This window comes from Amia ocellicauda, chromosome 12, assembly GCF_036373705.1.
Source record: "Amia ocellicauda isolate fAmiCal2 chromosome 12, fAmiCal2.hap1, whole genome shotgun sequence".
NCBI classification, from domain to species: domain Eukaryota; kingdom Metazoa; phylum Chordata; class Actinopteri; order Amiiformes; family Amiidae; genus Amia; species Amia ocellicauda.
In genome coordinates this window covers 35,499,997-35,518,955 of record NC_089861.1, presented here as the reverse complement: position 1 = coordinate 35,518,955, position 18,959 = coordinate 35,499,997, and the positions used below count along the sequence as shown (strand labels likewise).

Here is an 18,959-nt window from a genome sequence, read left to right as displayed (position 1 = left end):
AACTGTGTCAGCCTGGAGCTCCAGACTCTCCCCTTCTGTCTCTCCTCTTTCTCTCTCTCCCTCTCCCTCTCCCTGCCTGTCAGGCATCAGTAATACAACACAGCAAATTTGAATGTTCGAATTTAACACCATGAGTGTTGAATTCAACACTTTTGAAATGTAAATATGGGAACCACCACAAAAGTGTTAAATCAACACTTTTAAAAGTGTTGAAATTCTAACACCGTCTCAAAGTTAATTTTAAACACTTTGAGTGTTCAACAGCAACACCACATCAATGCTAATAGCACTGTGCCAAGTGTTGAAACAGCATTTTCCCAACAATAGGTAGAGTCAAATATGTACTCTGTATCAGTGTAAGCAACACTACACAGCCAAAAATCATTAGCAAATTTAACACTGTAGGTGTTAAAATTAAGCCTTTTAAAGTGTACATGCGTGACCATCCAAAACGTTTTAAATCAACAATCATGCATTGTTGGGTTCCCAACACTTCTAACAGGTATATATATATATATATATATATATATATATACTTATATATATTTATATATATATATATATATAAATCTAAAAACGTATTGTATTTTCATTGGTTTTATAATTAACTTTTAAATAAAGACCCAGACCCAGAAAGACAAGCAAACTGGTCAAGCATATACAGGTAATGCTCACAAGCACCACCACAAGCAGAGAAATAGACAAACAAAACAAAAAAAAGTGTGGTAGGTGTTGACTCAAAGACATGATTTCCTATTAAGGTTAGAAAAGCCAGACAATACAAATATAAATATGCTGGCGTGTAAAGACACATTTTACACTGAAACAATAATTGTTTTACAATAATTAATATTTACACAATAATTTAGAAAAAAAACACACAATAAAACATAAATTATTCTGGAAACTACCACAATGCATTGTAAGAAAGTTTAGTTATTTGGTTTTACACTAGTTAATTCAACATCCTTTATTTTGACATGCAGTATTAACACTGACTCTCAAGATGGTTTAACTCTCAGAGTGTTAATTTCACCCAATGAGTGTTGAAGCAACTCTGATTTTTAACACTATATTTTAACACTGTAATTTTAATACTATAGATTTTGCTGTGTATGTGACAGGACAGTGAGTAGTGGTAGTATAAAAGCAGGTATGTTGGTGTCCATGATAGTGTGTGAATAGAAGTATTTGTGTGTCAGAAGCATTGACAATACAGCAGTATGTACTGTAAGTAACATTAGTACACTGCACTACAGTATACTACACTGCACTGTAGTGCATAACACTGCACTAGTACAGTACAGCACTACACTGCAGGGGCGTGTCTGTGGGGGGCCACGGAAAATGCAAAATTAATGTAAATTATCAGAAATCGCTTTCAATTACACATCCCTACAGATTGTTTGTTTGGTATATTAGCAAATAGGAGCGTGGGCCATATTCTCATGTAGCCATCAACTATGTTACACGTGGATTGTACAGCAGTATTAACTGTTAACTATGAAATAGTTAGAAAAAATGTTGGAGATGGTTTTTAACAAGTTTTAGAGACACTGATAAAATGGTAATAAACTTATGTTTTGGGGTGTGTTCATGATGTATTTTTGTGTTTATGTAGTGAAAATCTGCTTTGTGTTTTTTCAAAACTGTTTTTGCTTTACCGCGTTTTATCCGAATTCGAGTTCTACCAGAACACGTTATATCGGGCTACCGGTGTATATTACACTACTGTATTATGTAACTACAATACCACACTGCAGTATATTACACTGTACTACAATACAGAATATTACACTACACTGTATTATATAACTACAGTACTACACTACAGTCCAGCTGAAGTGCCCATACAGTTTAAATGGCTCCCAAGACAAAAGACAATATGCAAATGTGAGCTCAATTAAAAAAATACAATTTGTGATATGGAGTACAAAGTGTCAAATTGATGTAAAAAAAGTGTCACAGCCTCATCTTTGGCCCATATAGTATACCTACTTATTTCTCCGCTACACCACTGCAGACCTGGGTCAAATACCATTACATATTTGGATTTCTGTATTTTTATTTGTATTTGAAAAATTACAAATTGTATCATGTTGGACAATTACTAATTGACTATTTGAAAATACTCTTTTAAAGTTTTCATATGTAGCCTATTTGCAAATACTTCAGTTATGTTTTTCACTAGTATCTGATATTCTCAATTTTCAATAATTTGTATTTGAATCAATGTGTTGTATTTGAAAATATAACCTTATTTGTACATCACAACAACATAAACATAGCACAACATAAGATTAAAGACACAATGCGAGGAGAGTGGGAGAAAAATATATTCTGCCTATACAAAAAGTCTAAGTTGGTCACTTTTATGAACTCCTGGTCTCCTCCCTGTATCTCTTATCTGTTAGACAATGAAGATATGAGAGGAGGGGAACAGATGATACAAAGAAAGAAAAATGTGTTTGTTATTCAAAGTTGAACTACTGTGTGTACTGCTGGAAAAATATCTACTTTGCACACATAACACATATAGTCAGTGCTAATAATAATACTTGTAAAAGTTTAACTACTAAATAAATGTGGCCATAATATGACTGAGTATGTAGAGACTTCTGCAACTCAACATTTTCTTTCAATTGGACATGTTGCTGAGTTTGTTGTGATGTACAAATTAGATTGTATTTTCAAATACAACCCATATATTGAAATGCAAATAAATAAAAACACATAATTTCAAATACTTGTGGAAATACATATTTGAAGTATTAGCAAAATACATGCCAATACTTTTAAAACAACTTATAATATTGAAAAGTATTTTAAGTAGTTGGAAATACAGAAAATATATATCTGACCCAGGTCTGCACCACTGATCTGTGTGTGTGTGAGAGAGAGAGAGAGAGAGAGAGAGAGAGAGAGAGAGTATGGATGTGTGTGTGACCATTATGTGATTATATTTTAAAAGTAAGTAATTTACGATCATTCACTCTGTTTTAATGTGGTTTTAATGTCAGTGCCTGTTGTGCTGGTTACTATGGTGCCTTAAGCAGAGAGAGAGAATCCGATTTACACCACACAACACATTACCATGATATTACTTTATGATAATCATCCTAATAAGAAATAGAGGACAGGAAGCTTGTTTTTTGTGAAACTGAGAAAGAGGGAGGGAGTGCAGGTCTTCAGTGCGAGTGTCGCTGAAGACAGGAAACAAAACTCTGTGACTGTGACAGCAGCCAGCTGCACAACCATCACAGCACCACACAATCACAAAGATAGCACCACGACACAAGTCTCAAGACAATTCAAAATCACAACAGGCATAAAACCGTCCCAACACTAGCACAATCGCAACGCCTTCACGAATGTCTTCCTCTCTTTATCCCCCTCTCCCTCTCAGTGCAGTGTAACTGTACTGTAGTGTCAATCGGTGTGTCTGTATAAATGTATTAATATCTCTCTCTCTCTCTCTCTCTCTCAGATATCAGGATGTCTAAGCCAGTAGAGATTGAGAAGACAGGGGTCGACTCAACTCACCTGGAGAGCACAGGTACTGTCTGTCTGTACCTGTGTGTGTGTGTCTGTCTGTCTGTCTGTCTGTCTGTCTGCCTATATCTGTGTGTGTGTGTGTGTGTGTGTGTGTGTGTGTGCCCGTATGTCTGTCTGCCTACTTGTATATTTGTGTGGGACTGTATGCCCTTCAGCCCCTTCTTTGTCTCTCTGTATGACCCTGCTCTCTCTAAACAGCACTCCCCATCTCTGCCTTCCTCCCTCGCAGTGCAGTGTTGGTGTACAGTATTGTTCAGTGTGTCTCACCCCCCTTAACCCCACATCTCTCTCAGCTGTTAATGTTATTTCCAGTGAGTCAGGCTTTGTTTTAACACCTCCCTCTCTCCCTCCCTCCCTCTCTCCCTCCCTCTCTCCCTCCCTCTCTCTCTCTCTCTCTCTCCCCCTCACAGACTCAGAGAGGAATGGTCCAGACTCCAACCATCAGGTTTTTATTATTATTATTATTATTATTATTATTATTATTATTATTATTATTATTATTATTATTATTGTTGTGATTGTTGTTTTAGGTGCCATTTACAGACGTCAGACTTGTACTGGTTTGCAGAGATGTATACAAACTCAAACACACACACACACTGACACACTCACAAATACACACATACTGACACACATTCACACACATATATACCCACACATATTGATATGACATACTGACACACTCACACACATTCACACACACCAACACACCCTCAAATCTCTGACACACATTCAAACATACACACTCTCACACACACTGATACACTGACACATGGATGTACTGAGCCACTCGCACACACACTGACATACTGACACACTCATATCCACCACCTCACACACTAAAACACCAACACTGATGCACTGACAGACAAACACTGATACACAGTGCCACACACAAACACACACACAGTGTGGAGGCAGCGGGGCCTCTCTCTCATTGGTTCCTTTGGGTTTGTGGTCTTCCAGGTTCAGTCTATGAAAGGGAATCCCTTCACACTGTCCCCCACTCTGACCAACAGCAAGGTAGGACTGACACTGCAGACTCTCTCTTTCCCTTTCACTCGCTCCTTCTTTCCCTCTCTTGTTCTCTCTGTCTACCTCCTTCTCTCCCCATCACTCTGTCCCTCTCTCTCTTTCTGTTTTTCTCTCTCGATCTCTGTCATTCTCTCCCTCTCCCCTCTGTCTCTCTCACTCCTTCTCTGTCTCCCTCTACTGTCTCCACTCTTTCTCTCTCAGTGTCAGTGTGCTGTTTTCTGCACCTTCCCAGGTCACACTGGATTTGCATACAGCTACATTCTATGCAAATCAGAGCAACTATGTCATTACAAGTTTGGGGGGATAGAGAGAAGATCTGAGGCAGGAGGTGGGTGGGGGAGGGCAACAGTGGAATCCTACTGCACAGATTAATAATAATAACATAATAATACAAACAATAATACTAATGATACTGAACCTGTACTGTACTGTGTTTGCCAGAATCTCTATGAGGTGAAGGGAGTGATGAGAGACATAGTGAGAGAGTGAGAAACAGAATAAATGAGTGAGTGGGAGAGAGAGAGTGAGGAAGGGATTGAGAGGGAATATATGAGAGGGAAGGAACATTTGAGAAGGGAGAGAATGAGAGTAAATGAGTGAGTGAGTGAGAGTGGGAGAGTGTAAACTCCAACACCTACACCTACACCTGCCTAGGACTGTTCACGCACGACATGGATGTCTCCAGGCCGCGCGTCTTGTCTTGAATGTAACTTCCGGCAACTCCTTCAATAGGGAAAAAAACAAAAACAATCTATGACATTTTCGAAAAGACTACTTATTTCTCAATTCATTAACTGTTGCATTTTGTGTGTTGTTGTTTAGTATAAATGAGAAATGGTGGGCCAGGCAACCAAACACAAAATGTGTAATTTAATACTCTTACATTGTCTAATACAATAATTCATAATGATGAAATTAACGTGAAAGCATTGTTACCAAGTATTTATTGTTTTTATTAAGGTTAATAAAGTAGATTCAAATAAGATACACATATGTATTAGTTTTCAGGGACTGCAATCCTGTGCCCCTGCCAAAGTTACAAATGAATAAATAGGCCGATTTATAAACCAGGGAGATTTTTTTCCTGTATTTATATCCCAGTTCGTTCTCTCCATGTATTGATGAAACTCCTTATAGTTTTCAATGTGTACCAGACATGTAGGCCTATGGTTATGACTTTTGGCCAAACAATTTTACACCACAATACAGATACGTCTCAGTTTAGATGTCCACTCTCTCTCTCTCTCTCTCTCTCTCTCTCTCTCTCTCTCTCTCTCTCTCTCTCTCTCCCTCTCTCTCCTCTCGTTGCCGCTTTTCTTGAAATGGTGTTAACAATAATGGAACATCGCATTTCAGTAGGTGGATTTATTTCTCGTTGTTCAAAGGGAGGGTTCTGGTGTCACCCAGCACTGTAATTAGGAAGTGAACGCGCAGGTTGGACCAAAGCCACTTCAGGTCCATCCTTACAGTCCGTCCTCTTGCAGTATAAGAGAGTGGGAGAGTGGGAGTGGAGGTGTGATGCTACTCCATCTCTATCCGTAGGTGAAGATGGAGGAGTGCAGTGAGACGTCTCCTGCGCCGCCCCCGGCTCCCCCCGCACCCCCCTCGCAGACCCAGAGCCACCTGCCCCAGACGCAAATCATGCTTGCAGGCAGTCAGCTGGCTGGGGTGAGGGCCCTCCACACCTTCATGCCCACTCTCTCTCCATCGCTTCCCAGCTCTCCATTCTCACTCCCTCCTTCTGTGACATCGCTTTCTTCGTTTTGTGTCTCAGTGTATCAGTCAGTCACGCTCTCAGTGAGTCAGTCAGTCAGTCAGTGTCAGTTAGTCAGTGTTTCAGTGTGTCAGTCAGTGTGTCAGTTTGACAGTCAGTGTATCAGAGAGTTTGTTCTTCTGTTGGCATTTCTCTTTTTCTCTCACGTCAGTCCTTTCTCTTTGTCTACCAGCTAATATGCCTTTTTCTCCCTGTCCTTCTTTCCCACCCACCCTCTCTCTCCTCCTGCCCCTTCCCATCCCCACCCTCTTTCTCCTCCTTCTTCTTCCCCTCCCTTTCTCTCCTCCACTCCTTCTGCTCCTCATGCCCCTCTCTCCTCCACTCTTCTCTCTCTCTTTCTCTCTCTCTCTCTCTCTCAGTTGACTGCATTGTTACCAGCGCAGCAACAGTTGTTGCTACAGCAGGCGCAGGCACAGCTCCTGGCAGCCGCTGTGCAGCAGTCCAGCGCAGCCCATGCAGCCCATGCAGCTCATGCAGCCCACGCAGCTGCAGCGGCCAATCAGCAGCAGCACAACACTCAGAGCCCCCCCAGCTCCGGAGATCAAAGCTCCACCCCCAACCCCCCCACGCACCCCCCCCAGCAGCACCCAGCCCCCCCACAGCTCACCCTGTCTCAGCCAATCCAGCTCACCGCACAGGTAACAGGCTGATAAACTGTCCAATCAGCTTTCACATCCCCATCATTTGTTAGTCCCACCTCCCACCCCTCTTTCATTAGACGATCCCCTCCCTCCTGTCAACCATGCTCAGTCCCATTCACATTTTCAGTCCCTCCAGCAAATTGGGCTCTTTGTTCCACCCAAACACTTCCAGTCACAGTCCACACTTTTGGCAACGCCCTCCTGTGACCCTCTAGGCCAACCTGCTTCAGCCTCACCATTCTGCCTCCTAGCCAATCATCTTGCACACTGTGGTAAAAGGGGCGGTTTCCTCATTCTCAAGTCACTCAGGAAGGATGATTGGAAAATAATTTGACATCTCCCTCTCTCTCTCAGGACATCCAGCAGCTGTTACAGTTACAGCAACTGGTTCTGGTCCCAGGACACCCCCTGCAGACCACCCCCCAGTTCCTCCTGCCTCAGGCACAGCAAGGACAGCAAGGTGGGGTCCTTCACGCTGACCAATCAAAAATCAGAGTAGGATCAGGGCAGGGCATACACACAGACTGATAAAAACACGTTCACACTCTCAGTGTCACACACTCTCTCACAGTCACAAACATACAGTGTCACGCTGACACTGTTTACAAATACACAGAAACTCTCACATACACACACAGTGAAATACACAATTCAGAACAGGACCATTAACACAGGGACCAATCAAAAGCAACCAAAAGCACCAATGACATAGGTACCAATCGATTATAGCAGGGACAATCAGAAGCACAGAAATTTCTGCAAACTGTATTAGGGACATACTTATTGACCTATTATTTTTGATTGTCTGCAGGCCTGTTATCGACACCAAATTTAATTTCGCTACCTCAGCAAAACCAAGGGGGCCTGCTGTCCGCCCCGCCCAGACTGGGGCTCCAAGCACAGGTGAGCCTCTCAGGAAAACCCCATGTTTCTCCATCGTCCAGGCCGTACTCCTGTCTCTTGCTCTATATTACTGTGTGTGTACTGGTTGTATTGTGCAATTGTGTGCTGTAGTGGTGTGTGTCTACTGATTGACAGTGTTCTATGTGTGTGTATAGGTTGTGCAGTGACAGGGTGTGTGTTGTGTTTCAGGGGGCAGTCAGTAAGGTGGACAGTGCCGTGACTGGTCACCCCGAGGAGCCCAGTGACCTGGAGGAGCTGGAACAGTTCGCACGCACCTTCAAACAGAGACGTATAAAACTGGGCTTCACACAGGTACACTCCTCCTACATCATTTCAATGCACATCTGTCTCTCTCTCCATCTCTCTTTCTCTCTCTGGATCACACAGTCTACCTCCCTCTCCTTCTCTCTCCCTCTCCCAAAATTAAATTCTAATTCCACTGCAAAACAAGCTTTATTGTCAAGCTTACACTAATACACATGCTACTGTCAGTACACATGCAAACTGACACACTCTCTCTCTCTCTCTCTCTCTCTCTCTCTCTCTCTCTCTCTCTCTCTCTCTCTCTCTCTCTCTCTCTCTCTCTCTCTCTCTCTCTCTCTCTCTCTCTCTCTCTCTCTCTCTCTCTCTCTCTCTCTCTCTCTCTCTCTCTCTCTCTCTCTCTCTCTCTCTCTCTCTCTCTCTCTCTCTCTCACACAGGGGGACGTGGGCCTGGCTATGGGGAAGCTGTACGGGAATGACTTTAGCCAGACGACGATCTCACGGTTCGAGGCCCTGAACCTCAGCTTCAAGAACATGTGCAAACTGAAGCCCCTGCTGGAGAAGTGGCTGAATGATGCCGGTGAGACGCACACACCCTCACATACACACACACTTACACAGACATATGCAGACACACACAATCACATAAACAATCACACACACACACACACTTACTGATTAATAAACACACAGACACAAACATACACTGTACACACAGTGTCAGTCAGTCAGTGTATCAGACAATCTTCCCATCAGTGTTTCACCCCTCTCTCTCCCTCTCTCCCTCTTTGTAGAAACGATGTCGATGGACAGCACGCTGCCCTCCCCCGGCGCCCTGTCCTCCCCCCCACTGTTCGAGGGGCTGCCAGGCCGGCGCAGGAAGAAGCGCACCAGCATAGAGACCAACGTCAGAGTGGCCCTGGAGCGCAGCTTCGTCACTGTGAGTCCCAGCCACACCCAGCAACACTCATGCTACATTCAGGCGTTCATTGAAAAGTCATATTTATCACTTGGTCAAGTTAAATAATAAATAGTACTTCAGTCCGTTCGAGTGACAGGCAAAACAATTTGACTGATACACGGAAATCATAGACCACGAGGTCAGAAAAAAATATTCTGCTGTAGCTGCTAATGTGTTTTAAGAACTACATAGACACCTGTTTTGCTTTCCTTCCAATGAGGTATAACAAAAAAGAAAATGCATCTGGTAGATGTTTTATTCTTACATTCTTACATTTACCATACATTCACGTATATTCAAATTTACTACAGCAATATTTAACTATGTGTGTTGTCACTACCATATTCATCATATTTCCCTGTTCTTATCCTAATAAATTAGATATAATATCCTGAAAGGTGAAAGGTGACAGGTCATATAGTACGTCACATATCGGAAACTCAAGTATCATCCATAATCCCAAGTTTCCCACTTGTAATTATGACTTTGATCGGTCATTTGAGTGCAATTTACAAGTAGGAGAATTGTTATTTCCCAGTTTTCAATACCACCCATACACAGTAATAGCCACAGTCAGCCACACCCAGAAACTCTCCACATACTCAGCCACACACAGAAACACTCAGCTACACACAGCAACATTTAGCAACTCTCAAACACCTGCAGCAACACTCAGTGCCACACCAGTGGTGTAGTCTACGTGATAAGCAGGCATACGCCATATGCCCATGAGTATTTCCCATATGTCGACTATAAAATGAGCAGCGATACATAATACATTATATTCACAATAAATAAACAATCAATTTACAATATTACATTAATTTATATTTCAAGTTAGGGACTTATAATTAAGCCTTCAGTTTCAATTTTCTATGCTCAAGAAATAAGAAAATCACTTTAATAACTAAGCAAGCTGAATTGGAGGGGCGAAACGCGATATGGACATGTCAGGTGACAAAACATTTTCAGCTCAGGTTCCACGTGCCAGATTTGCACACTACCAACACTAGCTATGTGCCCAGTGTAGCCTACTAGCTAATCATCCTTGCATGCATTGGTGCATGCAACATGAAGCAAAAACAGCAAACAGTTTAATAAACTATGGTCTGAAGTCGAGTAGTTTAAAGCTATGCTGCACTTTGTTCTTCATATTAATTGTTTACAGACCAATGTTTATACAATGTCCTTAAAGGATTTTGTTTAAAATGTAACAGGACTAAATATGATTGAATATGATTCACCTATGATTTGATGCATAGTTTATTAAAATGCACTATACAATGTTCTTTTGTAAGTTAATTAAAAAATCACTCAAATAATTGACTTGTTTCATGCAAATCTTTAAAAACAGAAACAAATAGAATCATTGAAATTCCTTAAATTCCATTTAATAATCTCTATCTGAACCCACATAGTTATCTGCACCTTAATTTTGTAATATGTTAAACAAATGTAGAAATGTTTGTAAATGTATGTGTAGCCGGTGCACTCTCTGCTCAGCGTTCGAACCACGCACTTTAGCCACACCTCTGAGCTCCACACTACAACGGCTCCGCACCGCAGTCAGCTCCACCCAAAAGTGTGTTTAGCCCGCTACACAGAGAAACTGAATATCCTTATAAAGGAGGCTTAACACTGTACTGAGGGGTTACGTCACTTGGAAATGTTTTCATATACATAATGAGCCCTGTTACATGTGCATGTGCGCCCACATGCATTTGTGGGAGGGGGCGTGGGTGTGGACCATCACGGGAAGGAGGGTGGCTTGGTAAATTGAACATATGCCCACTACTTCATACTAGACTACACCACTGAGCCACACACAACAACACACAACTCTTCACTGATCAATACTGATCAATACCACTCTCTACACAAATCAACATAGTCTCTCCTCTCACAGTTCCAGAAGCCTACCTTAGAGATCATCCTGCTCATAACCACAATAATCATAATCATAATCATATAACTGGTCATACAATGGAAATGGCCCTCAAGGGTAATTAAGTAATTTTTACATCAAAGCTCCTTTAATTGAAGTTGTAAACAACATTTCGGCAGAGGGGTTGAACCCTGATCCCACCCACAGTGCAGATAATTATGGGGCTCCAACATGACTTTCCCTGCATCCGTTGCTTCACATCCCTCAACTTGTCATACGCAACCAAAAAGTGTCACATGTGACCAAAAGTTGTCATAGACAACCAGAAAATGTTATACATGACCAAAAGTTGACCAGAAATGGCATAACCCTGCATTACAGCAGATTGCATTTAACAATACAATGTATTAGGGTGAAGTCAATAGGCATCTCTAGGGTCGTGTCCATGACAACCAGTGGAAACAAATATGGTTCTTCATGTTCATCAAGCAAGCACAGTCTGAGTGTTCGAAAGGCTGTAAATCCTCCCTGCTGATTGGCTGTATCATGTGTAAAGTGTCTGTAGAGTGTCAAGGCTGCATGCGAGATGGGCAGTGATCTACAGAAACCTGTCCATTCCTGTGGTTGGCTCTTTATGAACATCCCACCATTATTCTTGACAGTTTACTGTACAAAGTTGGATATGTGTAGCACAGACATTTTGGGTGGAATAATAATAACAAACAAACTGCCTCTCTCTGTGAAGCCTACCTCAGCGGAGTTCCTGCTGATTCCCACACCAGTATCAATATCAATATAAATATCCATATCTACACATATATCAATATCCATATCAATATAAATATCCATACAGTGGGGGAAAAAAGTATTTGATCCCCTGCTGATTTTGTACGTTTGCCCACTTACAAAGAAATGATCAGTCTATAATTTTAATGGTAGGTGTATTTTAACAGTGAGAGACAGAATAACAACAAAAAAATCCAGAAAAATGCATTTCAAAAAAGTTATAAATTGATTTGCATGTTAATGAGGGAAATAAGTATTTGACCCCTTCGACTTAGTACTTGGTGGCAAAACCCTTGTTGGCAATCACAGAGGTCAGACGTTTCTTGTAGTTGGCCACAGGTTTGCACACATCTCAGGAGGGATTTTGTCCCACTCCTCTTTGCAGATCCTCTCCAAGTCATTAAGGTTTCGAGGCTGACGTTTGGCAACTCGAACCTTCAGCTCCCTCCACAGATTTCCTATGGGATTAAGGTCTGGAGACTGGCTTGGCCACTCCAGGACCTTAATGTGCTTCTTCTTGAGCCACTCCTTTGTTGCCTTGGCTGTGTGTTTTGGGTCATTGTCATGCTGGAATACCCATCCACGACCCATTTTCAATGCCCTGGCTGAGGGAAGGAGGTTCTCACCCAAGATTTGACGGTACATGGCCCCGTCCATCGTCCCTTTGATGCGGTGCAGTTGTCCTGTCCCCTTAGCAGAAAAACACCCCCAAAGCATAATGTTTCCACCTCCATGTTTGACGGTGGGGATGGTGTTCTTGGGGTCATTCCTCCTCCTCCAAACACGGTGAGTTGAGTTGATGCCAAAGAGCTTGATTTGGTCTCATCTGACCACAACACTTTCACCCAGTTCTCCTCTGAATCATTCAGATGTTCAATGGCAAACTTTAGACGGGCCTGTACATGTGCTTTCTTGAGCAGGGGGACCTTGCGGGCGCTGCAGAATTTCAGTCCTTCACGGCGTAGTGTGTTACCAATTGTTTTCTTGGTAACTATGGTCCCAGCTGCCTTGAGATCATTAACAAGATCCTCCCGTGTAGTTCTGGGCTGATTCCTCACCGTTCTCATGATCATTGAAACTCCACGAGGTGAGATCTTGCATGGAGCCCCAGACCGAGGGAGACCGACAGTTATTTTGTGTTTCTTCCATTTGCGAATAATCTCACCAATTGTTGTCACCTTCTCACCAAGCTGCTTGGCGATGGTCTTGTAGCTCATTCCAGCCTTGTGTAGGTCTACAATCTTGTCCCTGACATCCTTGGACAGCTCTTTGGTCATGGCCATGGTGGAGAGTTTGGAATCTGATTGATTGATTGCTTCTGTGGACAGGTGTCTTTTATACAGGTAACGAGCTGAGATTAGGAGCACTCCCTTTAAGAGAGTGCTCCTAATCTCAGCTCGTTACCTGTATAAAAGACACCTGGGAGCCAGAAATCTTGCTGATTGATAGGGGATCAAATACTTATTTCCCTCATTAACATGCAAATCAATTTATAACTTTTTCTGGATTATTTTGTTGTTATTCTGTCTCTCACTGTTAAAATACACCTACCATTAAAATTATAGACTGATCATTTATTTGTCAGTGGGCAAACATACAAAATCAGCAGGGGATCAAATACTTTTTTCCCTCACTGTATCTACACATATATCAATATCCATATCCACACCAATACCAATATCCATATCAATGCCAATGCGTGTGCTGATGTGTCTCTGTACTCAGAACCAGAAGCCTACCTCAGAGGAGATCCTGCTGATCGCGGAGCAGCTGCACATGGAGAAGGAGGTGATCCGAGTGTGGTTCTGCAACCGACGGCAGAAAGAGAAACGCATCAACCCTGCCAGCGCCACCCCCCCCCTGCCCAGCCAGCCCCCCCCGCCGCACAAACCCCCCTGCTACAGCCCGCACATGGTACGGCCCGCACGCTGCACGACACACTCACCCCACCCCGTCCCCCTACCCCCCTGCAGGCTGCACCTGATCTCTCCTGCACGCCACCCCCTCGTCACCTCCCCCCGTCCACACCTGTAAACACACTCACCTGTCTGAGTTCCCCCCCGCTCTCCCTCACTTTCACTCCTCTCCCTCTCTCTGTTCATATCTCTCTCTTTCTCCTGCACTGCTTAAAACACAGGCAATGCAAATCACACAGCCCCCCCACCTTTCTCTCTCTCATTCTCTCTTTCTTTATTTCTCTGACCATACTGCATAAGACATACTGACACAGTCACAACAAAGACTGACTGACTTGATTGACTGATACACTGACTGACTGACTGGTTGAGTGAGTGACGACTGAGTGATACACACACAGACTGACCGACTGACAGACTCATACCCTGACACACAGATACACAGTCTCTCACTCCCTCCTCTCTCTCTCTCTCTCTCTCTCTCTCTCTCTCTCTCTCTCTCCTTCCAGATTTCCAGTCCTGGACTGTCCCAGCCTGTCACCAGCCTCAGCACAACAGGTAAGAGCAAATTCAAATGCAAATTCAAGAATACCTTACCTTAATACCTTATTGGCAAGTTACATCAGTGTTGCCAAAGCATTGACAGTGCTGAGGAAAAGGGAAGCATATAGAGGGCTTAATTCTAATGCTAATGCAAAATGGAACATCATTATCCAGTCCCACAATTGCATATTAATGTTTCATTTATGCACATATTATTTGGATAACCCCATTTTTGCATTTGCATTTTCATATACTGGTATGCACATTCACTGACAATATTAAAATATTAAAATGTTAATGCAAAATCCAACCCTAACCCAATTGAGAAATGCAGAGCGAATTGACGGGGACGAATTGTCTTGGACCCAGCAGGTGTCACTATGCTTCGTTACACATCCTTTTAGGCTCCTTCCCAGCTGTCTATTGGTCTCTTGGAAATGCAATTACAAAAGGGGGCGCTGTTTTTATCTTTTCACAATTGCATTAACATTTAAATAAAGTTCACCATAAAACAGGGGAAGTCTTTGAAAATGCAATTGCAATTGGCTTTTGCATTTACATTTTAATATTGTCAGTGAATGTGTGTACTAATATATGAAAATGCAAATATGATTATTGCATTTGTATTTGCCTTTTTTCTCAAATAATGAGTGCATAAATGGAACATTGATTATGCAATTGTAGGATTGTGTTCCATTTAGCATTAACATATGAAAGTCGTCTGTATGCTTTCATACAGGAACAGGGCAATGGGGAACAATAAATACAGTCATTATAAATGCATTATAAATCTTGAACATATTTTTCTTTCTCCCTTTCCCAGTGACGATGTCATCAGCTGTCAGTCCTCTCACCCCGAGTGGCCCAGCAACACTGAGCTCTGCCCCGTCCCCAGTGACTCCGCCCCCCCATAGCACAGCCAGCCCTGCCCCCTCTGGGCACAGCGCTCTGAGCCTGAACTCACTGAATCCCCACACTGGGTGAGTGACCACTGACCATGCTAACCAATCACTGTCCACACTGTCCACTCACTTTCCATAATGACCACTCACTGACCACACAGACCCACAATACTACACTACACTACAATTCACTTTTGTGCTACACTACTATACTCTACAGTGTACTGGGCTTTACTGTATTGTACTGTTGTGTACTGTAGTGTGCTGTACTGTGCTGTAGGGTTGTGTAGTAGTGTGCTGCACTGTGCTATAGTGTACTGTAGTGTGCTTTAGTGTTGTGCAGTGTGCTGATGTGTAGTGTACTGTACTGTAGTGTACTGTACTGTGGAGAGCTGCAAAGAGCTGTAGTGTGGCGCAGTGTTATCTTGTTTAGTTTGTTGTAGGGTGTTGTGTAGTGTGCTGTGGTGTTGTATAATGTGCTGTACTGTCCTATGGTATTTTGTAGAGTGCTATAGTGTGCTGTGGTGTTGTGTAGTGTGCTGTGCTGCTTTGCAGTGTAAGTCAGTGTGATTTCTGTATTCACAGCTTGTGGAGGACTGATAGAAAGAACGGTGAGGTGTGTAACTACAGCACAGACCTTATTGCGGAATGGAGGTGAATACTCACACTGTGTAACACTGTGTTCACTTACACTAAAATTGTGCACACTCACACTGTAACACTGTGCACACTCACACTGTAACACTGTACACACTCACACTGTAACACTGTGCACACCAACTGCATCTCAATAGACTCACTGTGTAATACTGTACACACAGACCACCATAACACTGTCTATCCAGAGTACACTACTGCACTGCAGTAATTCTGACATGCTGTAATAAGTGTGGGACTCTCTTTTAAAATCTGTCTGTCTGTGTGTCTACTCTCTGTGTGTTTGTCTGTCTGTCTGTCTACTTTCCTCTGTGTCTCTCTCTCTCTGTCCCTGTGGGTGTGTGTTTGTCTCTCTATGTGTGTGTGTTTCTGTCTCTTTCAAACTCTCTTGTTGAATCTATTCCTCTGTCTTCCTTGCCCTGACTCTCCGTGTATCCATGTCTTTGTCTGTCCGTCTCTCCGCCGGCCTACAGGAACACAATGATGGGAGTGACTCCAGGAATGAACCAGTCGCTCATAACCAACAACACCCTGGCCACCATACACGGTGTGTGCGTGAGAGAGAGAAAGAGAGACAGACAGATAGAGAGAGAGAATTTATCTGAATTGAGAAGGGGGAGAGAGGGGGGAGGGAGAGGGGGATGAAGTGAGAGAGAGAGGGATAAGATAGAGGGATAGAAGGGAAAGAGGGAGAGGGAGAGAGAGGGACAGGGAAAGTGAGAGAGAGGAAGAGGATTACAGAGAATTGAAGAATATATGAAGAAAAATATCATCCCCCACTGAGCCCTCACCCATCCAACCATACCCCAACAAGCACTTGTGTGTGAGAATGAGTGTGTGTTAGTGTGTGAGTGTGAGAGTTAGTGTGTGTCTAAAACATTAAATTATCAAATTATAATCCATCTCCACCTCTCCTTCTGTCCCCATTTCTCTTACTCCTTCTCTCTCTCTCTCTCTCTCTCTCTCTCTCCCTCTCCCATTCTCCCTCTCCCTCTTCTTCTCTCTGTCTTCCTCTCTCTTTGTCTCAGGTCATGCATGTCTTTCTCCTCAGATGTGTTGTGTGTCACATTGATAGAGGCACCCAGCCCCCCTGTTAACGCCCTCTCCCTATCTCCCTCCCCCCCCCCTCTCTCTCTCTCTCTCTCTCTCTCTCTCTCTCTCTCTTTCTCCCTCTCAGCTCTGGCAGCCAGTGGTGGTCAGTTGCCCATTTCCAGTCTTGACGGCAGTGGGAAGTTGGTGTTGGGGGGGGGTGGGGGTGCCAGTGGGGGGCTCCCCTCCTCCCTCTTCCTGAACCACGGGGGGCTGCCCCTGCTGGGCCCCGGAGCCGGCGTGGGATTGGTCAGTGCAGCCGTCGCCAAGGCAGCCAAAGCAGCCTCTCTCCCAGCAGCCAATCCCAACCCAGTGGCTATGAGCCCTGCCTCCTCTTCCTCTTCCTCCTCCTCACTGGCCAGCTCCGCCTCTTCCTGCTGCGGCTCCTCCTCTTCCTCCTTCTCTGGCGATTCAGCACAGAGTCCATCCACCCTGGGAGGCAGTGGAGGGATGGGCCTGGGCATGGGTGGGGCGAAGGCCGAGTAACGGGCTCCGGCTGCCAATCGTGCACCGGGAAACAGGGAAAGGAGCCAATGAGAAACCAACAAACCAAAAAAAAACTTCCCCCTGCCCTTCAACACACACCCCTCCTGTCACCTTTGACTCCACCACTCAGAACCCCCCCCCTTCCCTGGCATTTCCTCTATCCTCTCCCTCTAACTATCTCGCACACACTCTCTCGCTCCTGTCTTTCAAAGCCAAAAATTACACAGATGAATGAATGAAAACCAAAGAGAGAGAGAGAGAAAAGAGGGAGGGAGGGTAAGGAGGGAAGGGGGGTGGGGAGAGAGAGGGTGGAGGGTGAAGCAAAACTTAAACCAAATATGATAGCAAGCTGTCTGTACTCATGTGAGCAGTGAGAGGGGGAGCGAGGGAGCACTCCCCCCCCACGGGAACGCAAGAAGACGAATGTGTTTCTCTCCCTGGAAACAACCAACCAAACAACCAAACAACCAAAAACAAAGCAGAGACAGAACAGGGATTAAATGGAGGGAGAGGGACCAGCAGAGAGACACGCCAGGAGAGAAGCTGAACCAAATATAAACACAACACAAAGACTTCTGTGCGTACGTGTGCGGGTGTGAGAGAGCAAGGGCAGTGGGGTGGGGGGAGGGAAACCAGGAGCATGCCCGCACCTACAAGGGGGCACGTGAATGAGTGAACCTGGGCCACCTGGGATGAGGATACAGAGTGACATTTGGGAAGCAGGGGAAACATTCGGCGCCCGTGCAACGCACACGCACATGGGCACATGCGCGTGATGTAGAGAGGACAAAAGGACAAGTAAAAACTACACACAAATACAAGATGCCAAAAAAAAACAAATGAACTGAGAACTGAATAATGACACTGAAACTGAAACTGAACAAACCAAAAACTTAAGGAAAATAGCTTTACCCCAAAGGTCCAGAGAGCAGCTGACCCGCCTCAAGTCTGCAGATACCCCTGCGCCTGTACCTGCCCCCCTCTGCCAGTTTGCAACTACCCCAACCTGTGTGTACTACCCCCTGAGAGTCTGTTCCTGCCCTTGAGCATCTGTACTGCCCACAGCCCTCTCCTGTCACTGCCTCATCCCACATTCTCCATACACCATTATGTTATATTTTAATATTTTTTCTTATTTTTTAATGATTTATTATTATTATTATTATTATTATTATTATTATTATTATTATTATTATTGTGTGTGTGGTTGTGTGATTATGTGTGCATAGGTGTTGGTGTGTGAGTGTGTGTGTGTGAGAGTGTGTGTGTGTGTGAGAGAGAGTGTGAGTGTGACTGTATAATTAGCAGTGGTTGACTTAATTGTTTCCACTTTTAAAGAAAACATGGAAAATAGACAACAGGATAACTTTTATTTTTTATAATGTTTTTTAATATATTTTGTATTAATTTATTCACGTTTGTAGTTAATATATTTTGTGTTAATGCAAACAATGATTTCTATGATTGTCCTTCAGATTATTATTTTTATTCTAATTATTAAAATCATCATGGTCATCCTCACCACTGTCATTACACTGAGACTGTGTTCCACCCCTTCACCCCTT

The 18,959-nt window shown here is 43.6% G+C and overlaps 1 protein-coding gene across 4 annotated transcripts in view; it reads left to right on the top strand.

Annotated features, from left to right (window-relative positions):
* The window catches only part of pou2f2b (POU class 2 homeobox 2b), a 39,771-nt gene extending 20,812 nt beyond the window's left edge, over nucleotides 1-18,959 (top strand). For 2 of the 4 annotated variants that reach the window (XM_066719428.1, XM_066719430.1), the window contains exons 2-16: nucleotides 3,488-3,556; nucleotides 3,966-4,000; nucleotides 4,522-4,578; nucleotides 6,133-6,258; nucleotides 7,360-7,465; nucleotides 7,817-7,908; nucleotides 8,098-8,220; nucleotides 8,608-8,749; nucleotides 8,964-9,109; nucleotides 13,527-13,715; nucleotides 14,227-14,275; nucleotides 15,084-15,240; nucleotides 15,748-15,816; nucleotides 16,293-16,366; nucleotides 16,997-18,959. In XM_066719428.1, coding sequence (XP_066575525.1) covers nucleotides 3,488-3,556; nucleotides 3,966-4,000; nucleotides 4,522-4,578; nucleotides 6,133-6,258; nucleotides 7,360-7,465; nucleotides 7,817-7,908; nucleotides 8,098-8,220; nucleotides 8,608-8,749; nucleotides 8,964-9,109; nucleotides 13,527-13,715; nucleotides 14,227-14,275; nucleotides 15,084-15,240; nucleotides 15,748-15,816; nucleotides 16,293-16,366; nucleotides 16,997-17,394 — 1,832 coding nt within the window. In that variant the 3' untranslated portion in view covers nucleotides 17,395-18,959. Of the gene's footprint in view, nucleotides 1-3,487; nucleotides 3,557-3,965; nucleotides 4,001-4,521; nucleotides 4,579-6,132; nucleotides 6,259-6,723; nucleotides 7,003-7,359; nucleotides 7,466-7,816; nucleotides 7,909-8,097; nucleotides 8,221-8,607; nucleotides 8,750-8,963; nucleotides 9,110-13,526; nucleotides 13,716-14,226; nucleotides 14,276-15,083; nucleotides 15,241-15,747; nucleotides 15,817-16,292; nucleotides 16,367-16,996 lie in introns of all 4 variants that reach the window. The other 2 variants (XM_066719431.1, XM_066719429.1) reach the window with 2 other exon arrangements.